The sequence below is a fragment of the Lemur catta genome, chromosome 7, assembly GCF_020740605.2.
Source record: "Lemur catta isolate mLemCat1 chromosome 7, mLemCat1.pri, whole genome shotgun sequence".
Taxonomy (NCBI): domain Eukaryota; kingdom Metazoa; phylum Chordata; class Mammalia; order Primates; family Lemuridae; genus Lemur; species Lemur catta.
In genome coordinates this window covers 105,406,653-105,425,421 of record NC_059134.1, presented here as the reverse complement: position 1 = coordinate 105,425,421, position 18,769 = coordinate 105,406,653, and the positions used below count along the sequence as shown (strand labels likewise).

The following is an 18,769-nucleotide window of genomic DNA, read 5'->3' as shown; positions in this document are numbered from 1 at the left end:
GCACTTTCTTGGTGATCCAGTGGATTCAAACGACATCTATATACAGAAATTCCCAATTTACAGCTCCAGCCCAGATCTCTCTCCCAAACTTCAGATTCATGTCCTACTTTGACATTTTTTGCTTGGGTATCTGATATTTCTTTTCTTTTCTTTTTTTTTTTTTTTCTGTTGTTTCTTTCTATTTGGGTATCTGATATTTCAAATCCAACTTGTATAAACTGAACTTCTTATCTTCCCCTACCATGTACTTCTCTTGTCCCCTATCTTTCTCAGTTGTTAGTAACTCCATCCTTCAGTAACTCTGGCCAAAAACTGGGGGTTCACACCCACATTAAGTTCATCAGGAAGTCTTTTTTTTTTTTTTTTTTCCTAAATCAAATTTGGGTTTTCAAGGTGAAAAGAAATACGACAAGCAGCTTTCAGGGTAGTAAAAATAAGGCATTGCTAGGGCTCTGTCCTCTCTTTTTTCCATGTTCTCCGTGTAAGTGGTATCATCAATTCCCTTGGCTTCATGTGCCATCAAGATCTGAAGATTTCCAAGTGTTCATCTCCAGCCTGATCTCAGACTCTGTTCTCCATCAGTGTGTGTGTCTGGCCTAGAGGCCATGGAGGCTCCATACTTGAATCTGCCCCCAGGGTTTCCTCTAATTTAGATAACCCCCAGTTCTCTCCAGGCATAGGGAGTTTCTCTTTGAGGACAGTGATCCTCCGGGAATGTTACTGGTTGTTGAGAGGAATGGATCAGAAGAGAAGAGGAAAACTTGATATAAGAAGTGAATGTGGGAAAGATCTCTTGATGTTGCTATTACATATTGGTTGTGATTTTCCACGTGCTGGAAACTAGAGCTCTGCAGTTTTCTCCTGAAATAACCCACTCCTTTTTCTTTCCTGAGTACCTATTATCTTAGAAAATTTGAACTAGAGAATTTATTTGTTCACTTGAATCCTCCTCCCCACCCCAAAGCCACCTCCCTACCCGCTAAGCCAGATGCTGAGGCTGGAGTGCCGCTCTGTTCCCTTGGCCCTCTTCATTCTCCTACCAGGTCAGCAGTTCTCAACTGCTAGTGACTTCCCTTTTCCAATACCAAACCCTCACTGCGACATCTGGCAATGTCTGAAGTCAGTTCTTTTTTAAATTTTTATTTATTTATTTTTCTTTCAGTCACCACTGTGTTTTTGCAAATGAAGTCATTTTTAATAGTCACAAGTGGGGCGTGCTACTGGCATTTGGTACTGGCAGGGATGCTTCTAAACATCCTCCAATGCACAGGATGGCACCTGCACAGAGAATTACCCAGTTCCAAATATCAGTAGTACCAAGATTGAAGCTTGAGGCGATTTCGATCCCCTTGACTTTGTATGCCACCGGGAGATGTGCTGAGGCCCCCACTCCAGAATCCTTTCTCCTGTCGCCGTCCGCACCCGCTCCTCTGCTCCAGCAAGGCTCTTGGTGTCATCCTTGGTTCTTATCTCTTCTTTCCCCTCAGCTGTTCTTTAGCACATTTTATATCAAATGCTGCTGCATCTCTCTGTGTCTTTGCCACAAAATACAGTTCTCTCCCACCAGGACTGCTAAAGTGGCCTTCTCTGGGTCTTTCCTTTCCCCTGGTGTCCATCAGTAGCCAGAATGATTTTGTCAAATACAAATCAGATGGTCATCAGCTACTTAAAACCTTTCAGCAACTTACCATTGTATTTAAAGTAAAATGTATAATCTTTTTTTTTTTTTTTTTTTTGAGACAGAGTCTTGTGCTGTTGCCCAGGCTAGGAGTGTCGTAGCATCAGCCTAGCTCACAGCAACCTCAAACTCCTGGGCTTAAGCGATCCTCCTGCCTCCGCCTCCCCATAGCTGGGACTATAGGGGTGCATCACCACACCTGGCTAATTTTTTCTATTTTTAGTGGAGACAGGGTCTCGCTCTTGCTCAGTGAGGCTGGTCTCGAACTTCTGACCTCAAGCGATCCTCCCACCTCGGCCTCCCAGAGTGGTAGGAGTATAGGCATGAGCCACCGCACCCAGCTAAAATGCACAGTCTTTTACCTTAGAAATGCCTGGCCTCTATCCCACACTCCATCATCCTAGGCCTTCCCCCTGCCCGCCCCCCCCACACCTTTTTCTAACCACACTGGCCCTTCTTGTACATCAAACTCTTTCCTGCCTTAGGACCTCTTTTTTACCTAGAAGGACCCTCCCCTTGACTACTTTAGGGCTAACTTCTTATCCTTCAGATTGTAGCTTCAGGATCAAGCATCAGAATCTCCTCCCAGACCACCTCTAGCTAAGAGATGCCTCCTCTCATTATCTCATTATTCCCTACCATTGTCCTCAGTTTGTGTGTTTTGTGGTACTTATCCCAATTCCTTTGCTTACTCATTTATTGAACATTTTCCTCACAGAATTGTTACGGAGGACAGGAAGTTACCTGCCTCACCAATATATACCCCAGTGTCTGGAAACAATGCCTGAAACACACAGTGGGCATTTAATGGTAAGTGTGTATATGTAAGCTATTTAATACCATTTGAATGCTGGGCTCCCTTTGAGAATATCCTACTCTCTGCCCACCTCCACCCCCCCAGCCATTCATTACTTTAGCAGCCACCAGTCATTCACGAAGCTGAGTGCCAGCACAGGGCCAGGCTGTGGAATAGGACCAAAGGATTCATGGGTGGCCACTGTTAGGGCTGGAATCGTCCCTGGCCCATAAGAGTTCAGCAGTCTAGAAAGGCAGAGATGGTAGAAATGTCTGAGAACCTAGGATAGCCCTTTAGCTTTGAGATTTGGTGATGCCTAGGGCAGAGCTGGAGTGGTTGTCTGGAGCACCCACTGCCAGGCACCAGCCAGGGCAGGACGGGACCACCGACAGCTCTGCCCCCTCAGCTCTCACTTCAGCCCCACACAGGCCTGACAGGCCCTCTGTCTCCCTGCAGGGAGCACCTTCTTGATAGTTCGTCAGCATGGATGTTGGATGTATTTGTGTGTTTGAGAGTTTACTGCCTCTTCCAAGGTCTAGCACAGTTCGTTTGTAATAGTAATAGCCACATTTATTGAATGCTTTACATTTATTCCTCTGAACAACTCTGGAGAGGAAGGTATATAATTCCTGACACATGAGGAATCAGGCTCAGAGAGGTTAAGTAACATGCCCGAGGCCACAGAAAGGGCTTGGATTTGAGTTCTGGCATTCCTTTCAGGAGCTAGGTGGGCCCAGGGCCCGCAGCCAGGCGAGCTCCATGGTGGGTGGCTCCTAGGCCAGGCACGTCCTGGATTCTGGCGTCCCCACAGGGCTGGATGTTCTCCCAGGTCACCAGCGGGGGAGCGAGGGGGACTGCTGCCAGAATCCGGGGGAAGGGGCTGGTGTGCAAGGAGGGTCAGCCGGCCTGGCCAGCCTGGGAGGGCTCCTCATGGCCCATTCCCCGCCCTGTGAGTGCTCTGGAGCATGGGCCACACACCCAGCTAAACTGATCGTGGGCAGAACAGAGGTGACATACGAGTCAGAAAACACAGCCACTGATGTGTACTGGCCATGTCCCAGTGAGGGGGATACAGTGGTAGTGACAGTGCAGGGAGGAGGCCCTGTCCTAGCCACTCACTTTCCTAATTCTCACAGCAGCATCCTGCTTCTGAGACATCAGAGCTGAGGGCGGGCCAGGGCCATCATCACCTTGCCCTCCACGTGGACAGGCTCTGCCCTTAGGACTGCTGGGCCCTTTGCCAGCTGCTCATCTCCATTGCAGTAGCTTCTTACTACAGCTTCCTGCTGTGCTGAACAAGCACTGGGAGCCAGGGGTCTTTTCCTTTACCACTGTGGGGGGCGGGGAGAAGGGGGAGTCAAATCATTTAAACTTTCTAGACCTCAGTTGCCTTAATTGCTGGGGAGCCAACAATGCTACCTCACTTGGTTCTTGTGGATTAGCAGAGATGATGGATATGTGGTTTCAATTTGGCCTGGATCCTCAAAGACCCTGCAAACCTAAGGCACTTTTGATTGAATTCATCTCACCAGACTCTTCCTAAGTGGGTTCCTGGAGTTGATTCGGTCATTTCTTGTACTTCTAGTGGTATAGCCTACCCCTCATCTCCCTCAAGAAAGCCCAGAGATTGATTCTGACTAACAGTTCTTCCCAGGAATGTATGTTCATTTCTCTCCTCCTTCCTCTTCTCTAATCTCCTAGGGCAGGTGACAGTCTCTGAGGACCAGGTTTGTGAGACAAATCCTGACAAGCCATGAATCCAATCTGGGGCAAGCTGCTACCCTCTTCTGGGCCATCCTGCAGGCAGCCGGTGTTTTTCTGCCCTTAGGATAAGCTCTTTACAGTCCATTGAGTGCCACAAGGACCTGGTATCCTTCTGTGCCATGTAACTTCACTGTGTGGCTGAACATCAGTGGAAGTGGGTAAATCTGAGGCTGCCAGACATGCCTAGAAGGTAGAGTAAGGCTTGGGTTGCAGGAGCTTTTCCCAGACAGGGGCTGCGGTGCAGTAGGTCTGCGGCTCCCCTAGGGTTTATTTTCCCTTGTGCTTCAAGTGCCTCACAAAGTGCCGCTGCTGTGGCTGGGGCTTGCTTGGGCAGGGGCTAGGAACCAATCTCAAACAGCCGGCCGCTCGACAAGTTCATGGAGGCGCAGGGCCTGGGGTAGTCATCTCCCCACCCGCCATGGCCCAGGACGTCCCCTTGGCCTTCATCATCCCTCACAAACATTTCACTGTCTTTGTGGACTGATAAGTATAGTTCTATTTCAAAAGAGAGAAATATTTTTAAGTTTCAATCTTAGGGCGCAAAGAATAAACTATGAAATTTTAGTAGGATTGCATAAATAATTGCCTGTATCTCTGAACTCTAGCAGTGGTTTTACCTTTCTCATAGCCATTACCACTTTATATTGTTTGTTACAATCAATTATGACAGGTCTTAATCTTTGAATGCTAAAAGCGGCAGAGCTGTGATTTTAGATTCTGTGACTTCAGACCTATGTTCCTAACCACTGTACTGTCCTGTCTCTGTAGTCTCTGAAGATCTTTGAAGGCCCCTATCTGATCTCTGCCTTTTAGCACTTGTGCAAATCCTTTAGGCAAGGCCTGGCTCAGAAGACGTGCTCAACAAATCTTAGGGTTTGTAGATAACACCCATCCCTTGATTCATGGCTTAATCAACCTCAGGGATTTAAATCCCATCTCCCCGATTGTCCCCTGAATCCCTTGTCCTTAAGCATGGTCCCTGTCCTATCTACGAAGTATTTTTTCTTTACAACTTCAACTCCATTAACATCAGGGGCGAGATCTCTGTTAAATTTCAGAGAAATCTCTTCTTTGCCCCCCTTCTCTCTCTCCTCCCTTTTCTTTTTAGAGACTGTGTTGCCCGGGCTGGTCTGGAACTCCTGGCCTCAAGAGATCCTCCCTCTTTGGCCTCCCATAGTGCTGGGATTAAATCTCACATTTATAATGCTGTTCACTCTTGTTCCTCTCCAGAGTGATCTTTTAGGAAAAATTAATCTGATCCTGTTATTCTGTAGATTAAAACCAGTAGCTTCCAGTTACTCAAAGGGTAAAAATGAATTCTTCCAGCCTTTACAAGGCTTTCCATAAACTGCGCCCATAACTTACCTCTTCAGATTTCTATTGCACAGCTTTTCTCCTGCCACAGAGCTCCCTTTCTGGTTCCTAGTGGGTGTCATACCCATCCTGATCACGGATGTTCACATGTGTTGCCTCCTCCGCTTGGAATAACCACCTCCCCAGCCCCGTCAATCACTGTTGTATGTTTCACAGCACACTGTACTTGTCAAACTCCACAGTACTTGACACAAATATCATTAAGGTCTGCTTCTCTACTAGGCACCACAGATTTCATGCATCACCATGTCCCCACATCCTGACTCATAGTAGGAAGAGCTGATAAATGAATTCAGGAGCTTTTAGCATGGAGAGGCTTCATGCGACTCTGAAATGGTCTATAATGAGAACATGGTCTTGGTGAATAAAAGGAATTTTGTGCCCACAACATGCAATTGCTCATGTAAGGTGAGGTTTAGAAATAAATACATTTGTGGCCGGGCGCAGTGGCTCACACCTATAATCCTAGCACTCTGGGAGGCCGAGGCGGGTGGATCGCTCAAGGTCAGGAGTTCAAGACCAGCCTGAGCAAGAGTGAGACCCCTGTCTCTACTAAAAATAGAAAGAAATTATATGGACAACTGAAAAAATATATATAGAAAAAATCAGCCAGGTATGGTGCCGCATGCCTGTAGTCCCAGCTACTTGGGAGACTGAGGCAGGAGGATTGCTTGAGCCCAGGAGTCTGAGGTTGCTGTGAGCTAGGCTGACGCCATGGCACTCTAGCCTGGGCAACAGAGCAAGACTGTCTCAAAAAAAAATAAAAATAAAAAAAGAAATAAATACATTTATTTCTACTCAACAGTCCTCTTTCATTGGCTGAAAACTAACCCCCTATCTAGTGTTTATCTACCTCAGAAAAGTGAAAGGATTTTTTATATGATTATGCAAGGCTTTTTCTCCTCATATAAGAAACTTATTTCACTATTAAAACTGTGCTGTCCAATACAGTAGCCACTAGCCAAATGTGGCTAATTAAATTATGATTAAGTTAAAAAAATTTCAGTTTCTCAGATGCATTAGCCATATTCCAAGTACTCGATAGGCACAGGTGGCCAGTAGCTACAAACTGGACAACACAGATAAAGAATACTTCCATCACTGCCAAAAGTTTTATTGGGCAGTGTTGACATAGAACTCTCTTGCAGAATCAATCTAATTTTTTTGTTCTGCCAATGAGATAGAAAATGAGATACATTAAAAACTATGTTAAATTGTTCAAAACCTAGCACAGAGGACCACCAGAGATTCTGGTGAACCAGCAAACCTGCACATATTTATTTCTTGGCTCTGCCCCGTGGCTTGCAAATCAATCACAAGGAAATCCCAGTGGCTTTGCCTTATTTTCCCTTTTGTAAAACAGCGACAGTCCGGCCCCTCTGAGGAATACTGAACCTTGTGTGTTTTACCACTGGTTGGAATGTGTGTGTGGACAGGTTAACCTCTGTAGATTGTCATATCTCATCCCCTCAAAAAATAAGGGAAAATTTTTGCTTCACCTGTCAGGATTAAGCATAAAATATGCGGGGAAAGTACTATATAACTGTAGGTAAAATTTCACATGTAGTCAGAATTTACATGTCAGTGTTTACAATAAAGCTTAAGTAAGCTTGAGTCCATTGTTAAATGTGCTTTGTAAGGATCTAAAAAATGATAACTAAAATGTCCATAAATCTTTTTAAAAATTCTCACACACATACTTTACTGCAAAATGCTGTCACTGCTAATCAGTAATACCTTATCTGCTTTTCTGTTCAAAATACTATGATACTTCCCTTCTTTGAGCCAAAGTCTAATCCTAGCAGAATACTAACACCTTGGGAAGAGAGACCTCTTTCAATAGCTCGTAAGTGAATTTAAATGAATATTTTTTAAAAATCAAAAAAGGAGGCATATTGGGGAAGGGAGCTAATTAAGCAAAAATGTATTCTTTATACTTGCCAAAAAACTATTAAGTCAAATTGAATCAACCTGATAGACCCTTGGAGCTACTGTAGCTCAGCCTTTTCCTGATGTAGGGCTTACTTTTATCACTACTAATCTGGCTTTGCGAGCCTTCAAACTTTTCTCTAAATAACTAGCGGCTCTAATTATTTAAAGAAAACGAGCCTGACTACGAGCGTATTTAGCAGTGTCTCGAGATTCTGGCTAATTTCTCACCACCTATTACTGAAGCCATATCACCTCACTAAATCTTTCCTTCTCCACCTAAATTTCAGACATGCATTCGTTTGAATTTTGTAGCCCGAACACAACTGGGAAAGAATAAGAAGATACCAGTTATCAATAACAGTCACACAAACACAAAAAGATACTTAAATGTTAGAAACGTTTATTTGTCAAAAAAATAAAAAAAAATGGGAGGAGTGGAGTAAAACAAGGCTAAATTTCAGCTAATGCTGTATCACGATCACAGGTCAGACATAAAAGAAAACAAACAAAACAACAAAACCCCCAATGGTCCTAACAATTTCAGAAGATTAGCTTCAATGTTAGAGTCCAGAGCTAACAGAGAGGAGTAAAAGGCTGCTTTCCCACTACATGGTCATTTTAAAGGGAAAGGAGATGCTGCCAGGTAGGCAGGGAGAAGGGTTCAACTCCTAGGGAAAGCGAGATGAGAGGGGTTCCATTGCACAGGAAGGGGATGCCAGCGTAATCCTTACCTAGGGCTGCTCAGAGGCTGAGAATATAAGGAACAGTGAAAAGCTACAAAGACTAGTATCAAGAAGAAAGAAAAGTCAACTCAGAAGAATTAAATTAAGAAAGAAAACATAGTTGGTCACAAACTCCTTTGTTTACTGAAACATGAAGCAATGGAAACATCCCGGCAAAGGGGACCGCGCGGAGCAAGTTCTCATATATGACCGCAGCCCGAGGGTTCAGTCCGCAATTATCCTACCTGAAAGAGAGCACAACACAAGAGGCTTACACAATGCCTGGAGAGCAGCTTGGCTCCGAGTACAGGGGCCCTGGTCTCGTCCTGTATTCCAGGGAGGGGAAAAAAAAAGAACAAAACAACCAAGTCAGACTGGATCAAACTTATATTGCATGTAATTACCCCTAGGAGTCTACCAATAGCTATATACAGGAATCTACTTATAGCTAAATATAGGACAAGATGCAATCTAGTTGGAGGATATTATGTTGGTGATAAATACATCTTTCTCATTTTCTTATCCATGTTTTAGGCCAACAAAGGGCACACATATATTATTAAGAACCACAATTTAGTTTTTGGGTCCAGGAAAGGCAGAAGATGCTGAGATCTCATATATGGCCAACTACGCTATTTTAAATGTATTTCATTTTAATCTTTCATAGTAAACAAGCTTTCAGAAATGAGAGTCACAAAGGGTAGGGTATCAAGGAGGAGTTGGTCATTTACCCATCACTAACACACCTATGTGCCACACTGTCACAGATTTAGAGCCACAGTTCCAGTGATTCCCCTAATTGACCAAATCTCCCTTGCCGAATCAAAAGAAGAAATCACTCCTAGAATTCTCTAATTCTTCTATTGATGGGAACTCCAGACACCAATGGCTGAGGGGAAAAAAAAGTTAACTCACACCAAGTTCCTCTACTTATTATAGACAAAGGGCCAAATCTTGGTCTTGATCTGTGCCAATCGACTTCAAAAGCTGTGACGTTCTTGGATCAGTTCTGCTAAGGTGAGACCCGAATTTGGATCCCCAATAGTTCTGGAGTATTTCATCCTGGCAGCCTCATTAACATCAGGCTCCTGGGACTGCAACCAACTCAGGGTTATTCAGTCCATTTGAGGTTCACACCTGGAAGGTAAGTTTCTTTAAAAGTCATCACTAAAAAGAGGTTAGTTGAAAAACCACTGCTTGTAGTCAAAATTCACTTTAAAATGCCCTAGCAATACCTTTTAAAGACCACAATATACTAATTTAACTTTGAAACATATTTGAGAGAAACAGGTTATCTAACAAATTTATACCAGCTTACTTCAGAGGCATATCCCACCTTATGGCAGATCCAGCTACATTAAAAGTAAAAATTAAGGACAAACTCTACAAGTTGTAAGATTATCCACTACACACACATGAACACAGACTTGCTGCACAATGGTCTCAGGAGACCCCAAGCCTTGCTGACAGGCTCATATACAATATAACTTATCACAGGTTCATGCTATATTTGCTTCTCAGTTCACATAAAAGAGCAAATTCCTATGGCTTTGCTTTCTTCTACATAAATACCAAAGGGATGCGTTAGGAACACTGGACACTCAGTGCAGCTCAGTTTAATCTTGCTATTGGGGCTCCAATTCAGGTGATACTCAATTTCAAGGTACAAGGAAAACCATGAAAATATAAAGTAGTCACAATGCCATTTCCATTCTGATGAAGACATTTATCCATCTCTAGAATACTAATTATTCTTGCCATTCCAACACCTTTGGTACACACTTCCTGAAGTAGGAAACACTAAATTTTCAGAGCCTATGGCACTGGCTTTCACCACCTATGGGATTTTATGCTATGCACGTTAGCAAATTACCAGTTTATCTAATTCCTTAAATGTTCCTCCCTTCAAAAAACAAAACAAAAATTGCTGGAAGAAATGGGAAATGTCAGGCTCTAAATGATAGCATCTCAGGCTATGATGAATAGGGCTTACGTGCCCATAGAGGACAAGATACTCGGGATTACTAGTAAGAAAAGGACTCCATGGGACAGAGCATCAAAACATTCAGCCTTCAGGCAAATAATCTTAGATGAAAACATTTAAAATGTATAGGACTGTATCTGGCATGTAGATGTATTAGAAGGGTTTCCTTTGATAAAGGATAATGACCCAAGAAGTAGTTTTATCAGCAAACTAAAAGCCTAAAGTTATAGTTAAAATCCTGACTGTGTTATTACTAACTCCTGAACCTATACTCTCAGGTTAACACCACTGTACTTTTGTAGTGGCAAGAGCATGGGTTTTGGAGTTAGGTCTGAGTTTGAATTTTGACTCTACCTATCATTTACTAACTGACTTTGGGCAAAGTACTTAACCTCTCTGAGCCTTAGTTCCCTTCTTCATAAAAGAAAATATCTCAAAGGCTTATCGTGTAGATGATATAATATACACAGAGGGCACATAACAAATGTTAATTCTCTTAAATATTCTTCTATAACCCAAATCTGTTCACAACTGATTAAAGAACAATATTCTCACTAACAAATGGAGTTTGTTGTTCTCTCAGAAGGAACAAGTTGGTTACAGTCATACACTAAAACCTCAGAAGGCCAGATGAACCTCTGGCCTAAGCTACAGAAATACTGAAGACACGTAATTTGCATCCTTTAGATACTGTCCCAACAGTAAACAGATAGCTCTTGCCGCCTCTATGAAGCATAGGTCTCTTTCGAGGGAATTTAAACAGAATCTCTTAACCACACCCACCCCACTCTCACCTCCAGTTTTCAAAAGGCTGAGTACCGTGCTCGGTCCACATACTGCTCCCGCTCATACCGGGCCATGTCATACAGAGAATTCCGTGCAGCTGCTGAAGCTTGGGACAACTCACTCTCTGGCCCATAACCGTAGCCCTCTCCAACTGTGGGGAGCACAGCTGCAGCACGACGCAGTGGACTCCTGTCCCTTCCATAATAGGATGAAGTGGTGGCAGCAGCAGCCATAGCAGCTGAGGTGGCAGCGCCAGAGTTCGGCAACAGGTGTCTGTCGTAGGGATCAACAGAAGTGGAGTTGAGGTGGCTGGTCACTGCTGTGCTTTGGACTTGAGGCAGATGGGACATGGTCTGCTCTGCGTAGTTGTATGCGGAAGCTGCTGCCGCTGCTGCCACCGCCTCATAAGAGCGAACCCGGTAACGCTTATAGTAGTCGAATGCTCCATATGCATCGTTGTAATACACGGACTCCCCGTAGCCCATGGTGTAAGGCGTGCGCACTGCTCCATACTGCTCGTTATACTGCTCAGTAAAGTCTGCCACGCGACCTGTACGATCTACTGGGCACTCTTTGGACCAGTGCCCCTCTTTCCCACACCGATAGCAGCCGCTCTGGTCTCCCATCCCAGGGGCAGTCCGAAGCCGACTGGTGGACAACTGCACGTGCATTCTTTTGCCTTGAGGAAATAGATGTAAGAAGATTTATTATAACTCACTGGCATTCTTTACCCTCTTCTAAATGAAAGTAAACTAGTTGGCAGAAGACACATACACACTCCTGTGACCCTATTTCAGCAATCCCCTCAAAAAAGTAGTCGAAATGAAGTTTTAATACAGATGACAGCTAGAAAATTTGAGTCCTCAGAGCCAATCTGGGTTAATATTGTCTACTTAGACCAACAGAACAGACTCCTTCCTGCTTGTATCTCCACACTTCCTTTTCCCCCCAAACACAAAAACTGAAAAAGTTTCCACTTCTCACTAGTAAAAGTGTTACTAATTGTAATGATCCAAAACCTGCCAGTACTTCCAAATCAAATATCCAACAAAACCTCAGTTACACCAGATTTGGAAGGCATCTTACCCACCTCTCACTGATTTACTCAGGGCCATGTAAGGCCTGAGCATTTACCGTAGTTTAAAAACCACAGCAATCTTTCATCCATCTGGTTTCCTCCAGCAGTTTTTGCAGGTGTCATCAGAAGGCTCCCCATGTTGGGTACACAAATCAACCCTGGCTTATCATCCGCTTCATCTCCAGTGCCTCTGGAAGTTATAAGACCCTCCAGATTTCAACCCACCCCCACTGTTTTCCCACAAAGGCGAATTCATGCTTACTGTGGAAAAGAAAACCACTTGTCCAAGGTCTCTCAACAGCAAGTATTAGAAAGATCTGGAAACAGTATGGGTTACTAAAGAACAATGTGTTTCCATGTAATGAAATGATGAGCATTTCATCCTACCAGGTAGCTCAAAATTCTTTATAGGGGATTACCGACTTGCTAGGAAAATGCAGCATTTGCCTAAAGGCCTCTGGGAACCCACACAAACAGGTCGCATCCACACTTCCAGGAAATGAGCAACACTGAAGAACAGCTGAGAGAAGAAACAATCTGTGCCCAGGGCTTGTGTACTACTGAACCCAGGGACCCTTACTGATGAAAACATCTGAAGTCTTTAAAAGCAGTTTAGGAAAAGAAGTAATTGTGGCAGTAATTCAGTCCCAAATTCCTTAAGATTTTTGGAGATCAAGTTAATGCTTTTCAAACTGTAGCCAAAAGACACAGCAGCCAGTACAGACGTGGAGAACAGGAGCTTCTCATCACTCTCAAGGGCTGATCAGAACAATCCCCCTCCACGATTAGCAGTTATTCTCTCTTTAACAGACCTTGTTCTGGATGCAGCTATGCGATAGGCCTCGTGGCTCCACCATCCTGTTGGAAACAGCCAGATTCAGGACGGCAGCCAGAACAGCGCCATGCACTGACCCTGGGAGGGGAGCGGGTTAGTGCAGTAACATCACTTTAGTCAAACTCAGTTCTGCCCAATGTCTAAGATTCCTACCACCCCAGTTTCTGGTATTCGCCACCTCCAACTTAAAACCCATTCTTTAGCATCAACAAAGGAGCTCAGGCTTTATACTCCAGCTGGTAGCAGACAGGCAGCATCCACCATCACCACTGATACAGTCAACAGATACCAAATGGCGCTCATTCTCTGGAAGCTGCATTTAGACATCCCGTTGTTTTCAGAGATTTAAATACTCCCATTCTAATTGTTAGAAGTTATTAAGGGCCACAATGCTAACTACACTTAGAAACAGATTTCCGCTCCAATTTATATCTCAAATGTAGAGTTCCCTATAATTTAGACTAAAGGATTACAAATTACTTGGCTTTCAGACATGCATGGCGACATTAAGCTGTGAGACAAGACACAAACTGCTCCAATTCTAAAGTCAGAGTAACCATGCCAATCTAAAAGGCAGCCAATCCAGAGACCTAGAAGTAACATTTTTAAAGGAAAAAAAAATCAATTAAGGTTGCACTTTTATAGATTTTGGGTCTGTTTTTTTTTGAGAAACAAAACCTAGTAATTTTACCTTGACGTTTCTGTTACTAAATCCAATCTTCATTCCTGATTTTCTTTAGAGGGTGGGAACACAAGTTTATAAACATTTGTAGCAAATCTGTGTAGTTGTGAAAAGGATGCAGATGCAGGTAACAACTTTTTAACCTAGAACTAAAAAATCTATAATAGAAGTGATGTGTTGTTGTTTTTTTAAAACAGTCTTTCCAATGGTTATAACTAGGCTTTTAATTTAAATCCTCTAAACTTCTCATAATAATTGAAAAATACCGTGCTGTTCTACTACCTTACGGAACCAGGGCAAAGAAGATTGAGAGAAGACTAAATTCTTCCACTCTACTACACTTGGACAGACCAAAAGCTTAAAGATTTTCTGAGACCTTCAAAAGTTACTGAAATCTGCTGCCAACATTTTCCAGAAAACCAGCCCAATAAAAGTATTTTCTTTTGAAAGCTGGAAGAGAAAAGAGCATTAAAATGCTGAGGTGAGAAACTTGGGGTCCTAATTTCTGAGCTATCAAGTGCCAAGACTGAGAGAGGGATGGGGATGTAGCTGATATACAGCAGTACTCTCACTTAATACTTGTTTACATATGGGGAAAAAATGAGACACCTGAACTCTCATATATCCTTCCCAATTCCACTGCCTGAGTTGTTACCTGGGAATAGCTTCCTTAGGGTGTTCCAATGCAAACTGTGTGTGTTAAGTAAACAGTGGTTCAGTTCAATGCTGCTTGAACTGGAAGAGTCAGGTAAACTCGGATTCTGCTGCTTCCTTTCAGAAGTCATATGTAAAATGACTTGCACAGAAGTCTAAATGGCAGCTATTAACATAGAGAAATAAAGGTTCAAAAGATGCCTAATGTGGCACTTTTAAGAAGCTACCTTCATTAGTAGATGACAGAAAAGGCTTCATTAGATGACTGAAATTAAAAAATAGCTCCAACTGGTATCTAGACTGTATCTTCTGTAAAGCTGCAATGTTTTCCCCCACATCAGATGGGTAACGTGCCCATGCCATAACAAGGTTTGAGGCACATCTGACACATGCGAATGAACACCCAATCATCACGCTTATGAACTACAAACAGATCTAAAACTACAACTTATCATCCAATACTAAACTTTCCCTTGTCATGTAGGGGAAAGAAAACCAGAGCTAGTTACAAAAATGTCTGTATGTCTAACTCAGAGAAGAGTGCTCTCTCCAGAGGAGCCAAGCTAAAAACATGGAAACCAAATGAAGAATTTTTCTTTCTCAATTCATTTTAGTGTCTGCACTTTCTAAGGAAGTGATGGTTTTAAAAATCTCATGGCCGTCCCACTGAGTTACTCAGATGCCCACTTCCTAAAGTAATCACACCTGCCCTGTTAAGGCGCGCTCATCCTAAGCCACCTCCTCCCCAATTAACATACATTTGCCCCTTTCCTTTTATTCGGCTGTGTATTAAAAAGGCAAGGGCATGCTGTATTCTGTGACTAGAATACCTCTGCAGAATTTGTACCTGACTTTATATTCTTTTACATGTTGCTTGTTACCTGCCAAGAGAAAGCCTTCCTTTCCCAGTCTCCCACCGTGTTTTCCTTCCCATCAAATAAAATAGTTAAGAATACTTTTTCAAGTTGAAATGCAACAGCATTCCAAAATAATTGAAGATAAAATATAAATAAAAAAGTACATAAACAAGGAAAGCTTCACTATCACATTTTAAATAACCAGAAGACAAACACCGTAGTTGCAAACAGCACTCACCTTTCACCACATAGTGCTTTTACTGTCAAAACACGTTCACAGTTATTACCACATGCTAGCCTCACTACCATCCTGTGAGGGAGGTATGGCAGAGATCATTAACTCTATTTTATAAGTGGGGAAAATGAAGCACAGAGAGGTTAAAAGAATTGTCCAAGGTCATACGACTAGTTAATGGAATCAAGTACCTGCAACTTTGGCCCTATGCTTTAAAGGACAGCTAAAGGCCAAGGCTGAAGCCAGAGATGCTTTATGGTGTTCCGCTACCCCTCTCTACTACTTGCAAGCTTTCTTATCCTTTTCTGGTCAAGTTTTCTTCTTCTCCCATTATTTCTTTTCTCATTCTCTTTTCTAAGTTTAGCAAAGGACCCTTAAGTACTTCGTAACAACCGCATTAATGGCACTCAGGAAAAGGGGTGTTGACTTAGGAACCACAAAAGTGACTGTGAACATGTGGTCCACAATGATACCGCTAACAAAAAACTTGTCTAACAACTTTAATCAAAAGGACTCTCTATGATGATGGGAGTGTTTTATATCTGCACTAATATGGTAACCATTAGCCTCATAAGACTACTGAATGCTTGAAATGTTCTGGTACAACTGAAAAACGGATTTTAAAATTTTACTTAATTTTAATTAATTTAAATGTACTAGCTACATGTGGCTACCATATTAGCACAGTTCTAGAGAATCTTCAGGCAACCTCTTTGTGATATTAATGACAATGCATGTAACAATATTACTGGCATAAATAACATGACACGAGCTGTGATGCCCTTACTGGACTCTCTTCAGAAGCAGGACTATCATTCCCATCCAATCTGATACTTTTAGAAATTTCCTTCTTTTTCCATTCAGGTTAAATAATAGTAGGTGGAGCACAATAGTCCATGGCATGTTTTTGTTTTCTTTTTTTTTGACCCTGCTTGTTTAGTCCACAGACTGAACAAATTTCAGCACCCAAAAGAGACTCCCCCAAATCTATATTATAGAGATTTCTCTAAATGTCTTTTTTATTCTTTCCCACCACTACCCATCACCCAAGGCAGTAAAAAATATAAGTGCTAAACGTTGAAAACCTCAAATATAAGGCTTCCTGGTCATAACAAAATAAGCAGGTAAGCCAGACCTTTATCCTCCCATCTCCCATGAGGTACTCATTTGCCCAGGCAGATTAAACTTCTGACAGCATTCAAAAACAAATGAATGAAGCCTGCAGAATAAAGTAACCCACAGTTTGTGATTCTACACAGCTGCTGAGGAACACCTTAGCAAACCTGAAAAGGAGAAGTGTTTGCTTCCCCCAAAGTAAATTATACTTAGGAGTGGTAAATGTAATCTATTATTTCCATCTAAAATAGAAGGGAAGAGACCACCCTGCCAGTCCCATGGTCTTGTATTCTTGCCTCTGTCTTGAGCTAGACCCCACTCAGTTCTGCCACCCAGGCCCCAGACCAGTTCACCTTGAAACTCTGTGTTATCAAGGCCCCTGATGGCCTCCACTGCATCCTCTGCCCGCTCCATGTGTACGAAGGCATAATCTTTCACGATGTCACATTCGATGACTGGACCATACTCCTCAAACTTGGCCCGAAGCTCTTGGTTGGTACAAGTGGGACTGATGTTGCCCACATGTAACTTGGTTGAAGCTTTGCTCTTATTCTTGCTGGCTTCCACGTTGATGTTCACCCCATGAAGCTTGTAGTGGTGCAGGTTGCGTATGGCATCCTCGGCGGCCGTCTTGTCCTCTATGTGCACAAAGCCGTAGTTCTTAATGATGTCACATTCCAGCACCTTCCCATACTGCTCGAAGAGTGAGCGGATCTCTTGCTCTGTGGCCTCCCGAGGCAGGTTTCCGATGAAAAGCTTCACCATCCTGACGAGAGCCTGGAAGAGAAAAACAAGATTTCAAAGTGGGGTGGGAAATTTCAGTGCACTGCAGCATTTTAGTTTAATCCTCCAAAGTTCTCGGCACCTTCAAGACCCTCACTCACACTGACGTTCATTATTCTTCCTCAACAGAGGAAGAACGGTTTGTTCTTAAGGGGAAGTGTTAGCTATGTGTGACCTGCAAACAGGAGCTCAGGGGTCAGCATGCATAGCACAGACCATCACCTCCGTGAAACGGAGCGCATTTAAGTAACAGGATTAGCTGTTCCTGTCTTAAAATAGGGAGGAAAGAGAAAAGCCCAAGCAGAAGGCAAGAGGCATCTATCGGAGCGCCCGGTAACAAGATTTTGGAGGGAAATCTGTGTACCTCTCCTCCGAGAGACATCGCCTTTCAAGAGACTAAGAATAAAAAGGTCCCCTTCGCCCCAAACCGGGACCGTCCCCCGCCCAGCGGCGCAACCTCCAGCTCCTTGGCCCCAACAAAGACTCGACCCGACCCCTGCCCCGCCCCCTTCCGGAGACCCGGCCCCGCCTCCTCCCGTTGTCTTCCCCGGACCTCCCGCAGCGAGAGGAGAAACGCAAACCCTCGGCCATCCCAGTCCGCGGGAGGCTCGGCCTGGCCTGCCCCCGGGCTCCCCTGACACACACACAAGACGCCCTCTCACCTCCCGGTGGCGGCGGCTCCCGCGTCAGAGAGAACCCTACAAAATGGCGACGGCCGCTCGAGCCTCGGCGCGACCGGGCCTTCCTCGCGCGCCAGCTCACGCACGCGCGAGTGCGCGCTGCCTCCCTCCCCCCCTCGCGGGAGCCGGGCGACCAATCCCGCGGCCGCAGACAAATGGCGGCCCGGCACGGGGGCGGGGCCAGTGGGGACGGCGCCGCGGAGCGGAGGTCAGCCCGCCCCCAGCCCGGGCTAGCCAATCACCACCCTGCGCGGGGGTGGCCGCCCACGCGTCAGAAGCGCTCTGGTCGTAACCACCGTCCCGGGCAATGGGAAGCCCGGGGTCGCTGGCCGTCACAATGGGACGTGCTGTAGGGCCAACTGGGGGCGGGGGCCGTGGGGGAGCTGGTGACAAAGAGTTTTCTGACTGGGCCCCTAAGAAGGGGCTTTCTCAGCGGGCCGGCCAGCCTCTATGGCAACTTGGGGCTACATTTCAAAAATACAGGCGCGCCACATTTTAAGCAAACCTAATCATTTTTTTGTATCTCTTTAAACATAATTTTTAAAATTTTCATTGCAAACGTGTTATTTATTGGTGAGAAAACTGAGAACCCAGGAGCAGAAAGATGATCTGGCAGAACTGGGACAGGTCTAAGGCATTTCTACCCAGGTCACACTTAGTCATGGTTTGTTTGCTCACGTGTACACGTGGGCCGTTTCCCTCTGGGTAGAATAAAAGCTCTGATTGTGTGTCCATCACAGTTCCTGGTCTGTGGTGAGCACACCAAGGAATACCGAGGAGAGGCCCAGAGAGGTTCCTTGCTTTGCGGGACGT

At 44.3% G+C, this 18,769-nt stretch overlaps 1 protein-coding gene and 1 non-coding gene across 7 annotated transcripts; both read right to left on the bottom strand.

Annotated features, from left to right (window-relative positions):
• Positions 1-7,927: 7,927 nt before the first annotated feature.
• Positions 7,928-18,083, bottom strand: LOC123642880 (RNA-binding protein 4B). Of its 6 annotated transcripts, none has more exons than XR_006736547.1 (5): positions 17,939-18,053; positions 16,847-17,270; positions 12,927-12,972; positions 11,045-11,715; positions 7,928-8,511 (listed from the first exon to the last, which is right to left on the bottom strand). XR_006736547.1 is itself a non-coding variant. In XM_045558392.1 (4 exons), exons 2-3 carry the CDS (start codon positions 17,256-17,258, stop codon positions 11,054-11,056), a joined length of 1,074 nt encoding a protein of 357 aa, XP_045414348.1. In that variant the 5' UTR covers positions 17,259-17,270; positions 17,939-18,083; the 3' UTR covers positions 7,928-9,403; positions 11,045-11,053. The 6 variants fall into 6 exon arrangements, 3 of the variants coding, with proteins under 3 accessions (XP_045414348.1, XP_045414347.1, XP_045414349.1); XR_006736545.1 differs by lacking the exon at positions 12,927-12,972 and adding an exon at positions 9,182-9,403 and having other exon boundaries at positions 7,928-8,592; XR_006736546.1 differs by lacking the exon at positions 12,927-12,972 and adding an exon at positions 9,182-9,403.
• Positions 14,621-14,720, bottom strand: LOC123643155. The gene has a single exon (XR_006736712.1). It is a non-coding gene; the product is annotated as a small nucleolar RNA U13 (small nucleolar RNA).
• Positions 18,084-18,769: the final 686 nt, after the last annotated feature.